Source organism: Strix uralensis, chromosome 31 (genome assembly GCF_047716275.1).
Source record: "Strix uralensis isolate ZFMK-TIS-50842 chromosome 31, bStrUra1, whole genome shotgun sequence".
Lineage (NCBI taxonomy): Eukaryota > Metazoa > Chordata > Aves > Strigiformes > Strigidae > Strix > Strix uralensis.
The window spans coordinates 1192205-1198003 of record NC_134002.1 but is presented as its reverse complement, the minus strand read 5'-3'; the positions used below and the strand labels follow the sequence as shown (position 1 = coordinate 1198003).

General features: G+C 51.8%; 1 protein-coding gene across 1 annotated transcript; it reads left to right on the top strand.

Moving 5' to 3' along the window:
• Positions 1–971: 971 nt before the first annotated feature.
• On the top strand, positions 972–1952 carry LOC141936106 (olfactory receptor 14A16-like). The gene has a single exon (XM_074852832.1). It carries the CDS (start codon positions 1014–1016, stop codon positions 1950–1952), a length of 939 nt encoding a protein of 312 aa, XP_074708933.1. The 5' UTR covers positions 972–1013.
• The last annotated feature ends 3847 nt before the right edge of the window (positions 1953–5799 follow it).

Here is a 5799-nt window from a genome sequence, read left to right as displayed (position 1 = left end):
CCTTCTTACTGCTGCACTCACTGGTGTGGAGGGGGAGGCCTCGAGCACAGCTCAGACACTGGTGCTGCGGGTTCTCTCATGCCAATGGATCTGAGGAAAAGCATCTCAGTCCCCTGCTTTACCCTGGGGCTCCAGTCACCATAGTGGGTGGAGTGGGCAATGACCTGATCCCCCTTCATGACATCACAAATTTTGGTTCTTCGACTCCTTCCCTTGGGGGTCCTCCTTGGCTGCAGGCTGCCCTCCAGAAGGGCACAGCTGCCCCAAGGCATTCTTTCTCTAGCAACCCCCTGGAGAAGACATCTCAGTGCTAAGGACATGGAAATGCTGCTGGGATGCATGCGGGCAGCTGTAAAGACACCTCTGTGTCCCTGGCTGGGAGGGGAGAGCTGAGATCCTCTGCTCTCAGCAGGGTCCAGTTTCTTTTGCAGGGAACACCTGAGGGCGATTGTCCTCCAGCTCAGATAGGTGCAGGCACAAGGCAGCTGTGGATAGGACTGATGGACACAGCGGCTGTCCTCACTGTGCACAAATAGACAGGCCCTTCTTCTTTAAGGACTCACAAGATTCCACCATGGAGTGCAGCAGAAATGCCAAGGATCTCTGCCTTAAGAACACTCCTGAGGTGTGGTGAGGCCACTGGAACAGACTAAACAAAACAAAATCCCTACAGCTCTGCTCTGCAGTTGGGTGAATTGGTGGGATAAAGATTAATAAGTCTTTGTTATCAGAAGGGGATTTGATCTGAGATGACCCCACGTTCCTATTTGCCTGCTGTTGTAGCATAGCACTGACTCCTCCAGAGCCCACAGCAGAGACCCCTGCTCCCCTGGGTACCCTCAGCCAGCTGGAACCAGAGCTCATGAGGTGGAACTGCCAAAGGTTCTGTGGAAGAGGTGAATCAGCTTGGGAGGGTTCTTCAAGAAGTGGAGCATCTTTTGTTCAGAGAAATCTGCCTTAAATTCTCACTGATTTTTCCAACATGTACAGGTCCTGATGTCCAGTAGAAACAAATGTCCAACAGCAGCTCCATCACTGAGTTCCTCCTCCTGGCATTTGCAGACACACGGGAGCTGCAGCTCTTGCACTTCTGGCTCTTCCTGGGCATCTACCTGGCTGCCCTCCTGGGCAACGGCCTCATCATCACCACCATCGCCTGTGACCACCACCTGCACACCCCCATGTACTTCTTCCTCCTCAACCTCTCCCTCCTCGACCTGGGCTGCATCTCCACCACTCTCCCCAAAGCCATGGCCAATTCCCTCTGGGACAACAGGAACATCTCCTACTTGGGATGTGTGGAACAGCTCTTCTTCTTCTATTTCTTTGCTACAGCAGAGTATTTCCTTCTCACCATCATGTCCTACGACCGCCACGTTGCCATCTGCAAACCCCTGCACTACGAGACCCTCCTGGGCAGCAGAGCTTGTGTCCACATGGCAGCAGCTGCCTGGGGCACTGGGTTTCTCTGGGCTGTGTTGCACACGGCCAACACATTTTCACTACCACTCTGCCAAGGCAATGTCCTGGACCAGTTCTTCTGTGAAATCCCCCAGATCCTCAAGCTTTCCTGCTCACACTCCTACCTCAGGGAAGTTGGACTTCTTGTGGTCACTGCCTGTTTATCATTTGGTTGTTTTGTTTTCATTGTGGTGTCCTATGTGCAGATCTTCAGGGTGGTGCTGAGGATCCCCTCTGAGCAGGGACGGCACAAAGCCTTTTCCACGTGCCTCCCTCACCTGGCTGTAGTCTCCCTGTTTATCAGCACTGCCATGTTTGCCTACCTGAAACCCCCCTCCATCTCCTCCCCATCCCTGGACCTGGTGCTGTCATTTCTGTACTCAGTGGCGCCTCCAGCAGTGAACCCCCTCATCTACAGCATGAGGAACCAGGAGATCAAGGATGTCCTGAAGAAACTGATAACTAGATGTTATTCTGAAGCAATAAATTGATTATCTTCTTTGTAAAAATTATAATATAACTCTGTACAGGCCCAGCCTTTTGTCTGTTCTTTCTGTTGTTGGTGGTGATATTTTACTTCTAATGCTGTTGTCATCCCCTTTCTAATTCATCCGGGAAATTACAGGCCTGTCAGCTTGACTTCAGTACACGGGAAGCTGATGGAGCAGCTCATCCAGAGTACCATCTTACAACACATGCGGGACAACCAGGGGATCAGGCCCAGTCAGCATGGGTTTATGAAAGGCAGGTCCTGCTTGACAAACCTGATCTCCTTCTACGACAAAGTGACCTACTTATTGGGTGAGGGAAAGGCTGTGGATGTAGTTTACCTTGACTTTAGCAAGGCCTTTGACACCGTTTCCCACAACATTCTTCTGGCGAAACTGGCTGCTCGAGGCTTAGATGATCGCACACTTTGCTGCGTAAAAAACTGGCTGGATGGCCGGGCCCAGAGAGTTGTGGTGAACGGAGTAAAATCCGGTTGGAGGCCGGTCACGAGTGGTGTCCCCCAGGGCTCGGTTTTGGGGCCACTCCTGTTCAACATCTTTATTGATGATCTAGACAAGGGGATCGAGTGCACCCTCAGTAAGTTTGCAGACGACACCAAGCTGGGTGGGAGTGTTGATCTGCTCGAGGGTAGGGAGGCTCTGCAGAGAGACCTGGCCAGGCTGGAGCGATGGGCCAAGGCCAACTGTATGAAGTTCAATAAGGTCAAATGCCGGGTGCTGCACTTGGGCCACAACAACCCCCAGCAGCGCTACAGGTTTGGGGAGGAGTGGCTGGAGAGCTGCCAGTCAGAGAGGGACCTGGGGGTGTTGATTGACAGCCGGCTGAACAGGAGCCAGCAGTGTGCCCAGGTGGCCAAGAAGGCCAAAGGCATCCTGGCCTGTGTCAGAAATAGCGTGGCCAGCAGGGACAGGGAAGTGATCTTACCCCTGTACTCGGCACTGGTGAGGCCGCACCTCGATGACTGTGTTCAGTTCTGGGCCCCTCACTACAAAAAGGACATTGAATTACTTGAGCGTGTCCAAAGAAGGGCAACGAAGCTGGTGCAGGGTCTGGAGCACAGGTCGTATGAGGAGCGGCTGAGGGAACTGGGGTTGTTTAGTGTAGAGAAGAGGAGGCTGAGGGGAGACCTCATTGCCCTCTACAACTACCTGAAAGGAGGTTGCAGAGAGCTGGGGATGAGTCTCTTTAACCAAGTAACAAGTGATAAGACAAGAGGGAATGGCCTCAAGTTGCGCCAGGGAAGGTTTAGACTAGATGTCAGGAAGTATTTCTTTACAGAACGGGTTGTTAGGCAGTGGAATGGATTGCCCAGGGAGGTGGTGGAGTCCCCGTCCCTGGAGGTGTTTAAGAGTAGGGTCGACATAGCGTTAAGGGATATGGTGTAGATGGGAACTGTCAGTGTTAGGTTAACGGTTGGACTAGATGATCTTCAAGGTCCTTTCCAACCTAGTTGATTCTGTGATTCTGTGATTGTCTGCTTTTCTTTTCTGACTAGTTGGCTGGGTATAATGAGGAGTCATGATGTGTGTTTTAACATAATAAAGGGCCTGCAGTGACTTTTTTTTCTTCTGAGATCTTTCCTCTGAGATTTTATGGACCTGCAGGGACAATTCCTGTGTGCAGATGTGGATGGGAAGAGAGTCCCAGCATGGCAGCCCTGCCATGAGCACTTTGTCTTCCAGAGCTGTTCTCTTTTCACTTCCACACTCTCTTTCTCATCCCTTCAGTTTGGTGTAAGGCCTGAGTGCTCTGGCAGCTTGGTCACACTCCTGCTGCATGGCAGTTCTGTGACCACAGGCAGGGACAGGCAATGGGCACTTCTGTGACAGAGCTGGCCTCCATAAGAGCGGTTCCATCATGAAAGAGGATCGGCTCAGGGTACTGCCTGAAGGCTGAGGTCTTCTTCCAGACCTGATCTAGAGAGCATGTCCAAGAATGTGGCCAACAGATGAAAACACCAGTGAACAGCTGAACAGTGGGTTTTTCAGGGTGGGAGCACACAGCAGTGTCCTCGCACAGCCAGGCCTCCTGGGAGAGACTTGAAGGACTGGGATCTAGTCTGTGCCCATGTTCACTGGACACACTGGGGAAGCTGCCTGTGCTGGTTTGGCTGGGAGAGAGTTAATTTTCTTCCTAGTAGCTGGTATGGGGCTGTGGTTTGGATTTGTGCTATAAACAGTGTTGATAACGCAGGGCTGTTTTTGTTATTGCTGAGCAGGGCTTACACAGAGTCAAGGCCTTTTCTGCTCCTCACCCCACCACACCAGTGAGCAGGCTGGGGGTGCGCAAGGAGCTGGGAGGGGAACACAGCTGGGACAGCTGACCCCAACTGACCAAAGGGATATACTATACCTTTTGACATCACGCTCAATAATATAAAGCTAGGGGAAGAAGGATGAACATGGGAACGTTTAGAGTTATGGCATTTTCCTTCCCAAGTCACCGTTACATATTGTGGAGCCCAGATGTCCTGGAGATGGCTGAAGCCCTGCCTGCAAATGGAAAGAAGTGAATGAATTCCATGTTTTCCTTTGCTTACATGTGTGGCTTTCTGTTTACCTATTAAACTGTCTTTATCTCAACCCATGAGTTTTCTCACTTCTACCCTTGTAATTCTCTCCACCATTGGACCAAGGGGAGTGAGTGAGTGGCTGTGTGGGGCTCAGATGCCGGCTGGGGTTAAACCATGACACTGAACCAGGGAAATCATCACTCTCTAGCCCCTCCCAAACACCATTTGCAGCACTGGCCTCTCACCCCACACTGGGGAGGAACTTTTTCCCTCCACGGAGGTACATAAATAAGTAGCTCAGAAGTCCATGTTTGCATTGTGAGGAGGAGATGTAAGCATGCACATCATGTGTGTGAAGTGAAAGAGAACAGATGCCATCAGCTATTCCTGGGGTTGCCATGAAGGTGTGTGGGACAAACAGTGTCATGAGGTCACTTCTCATTGAGACTAACATCACCTGGGAAACCACCCGAATGCAGCACTGGGAGGTGTTTCCTTGAACTGAGGTCTCAGTGTCCCTGTGTCCATTCCTCATGCTGTGGGGCATCTCACATGAGTGCAGAACAGGGTGATCACCACAGGGCTGAGGGGCCTCCCAGCCTCTGGCAGTGGCAGCAGGAGGCCAGAGAGACACTACGACTCCTGCAATGCACTGCCTCTGTGTGTGCAAGGGAAGGACGCTTGTTTCTGAACACCCCTGTGTATAAGATAAGCGCATGAGGCCAGCTGAGATGTGGGCACCTGACAGAGCCCTGACACTTCTGTGTGTGACTCCAGGAACAACCCCCACTCTCCCAGTTAGACTTATCTGAGCTGTCTTGGACAGGCTCATTGCAAGTGTTCTTGTTCGTTAAGTCAGCCTCGCCTGCGATTCTGGACTGAGCCCTCAAAAGTGCCAGAGTAATCAGAGAGGTTCTGGGGTCCATGGAAAAGGCAGATGTCAAACCCATCTTCAAGTAAAGCAGGAACGAGAATTGGGAAAATTACAGGCTGATCAGCTACCTCCATCCCTGGGGAGGTGGTGGGACACGTCCTCCTGCAACCATGTCCAGGTAGTTGAAGGACAAGAAAGGGATTGCTGAACCAAAACGGGCAGGGGAAAGAAGGGCATGTTGTGCACATGGAATTTTGTACGGGCTTTGACATGGTCTTCCATGGACTCCTTATAGCCAGGTTGGTGCTACCTGGGCTGAAGAAGTGGATGTTATGGTGGGTGGGATGTTGGCTGGGGGATCAAACCCAAATGTCATCAGTGGTACAAAGTCCTGTGTGCAGCCGGTCGCTGGTGACATCCCTCAGTGACCAGCACCTGGGCC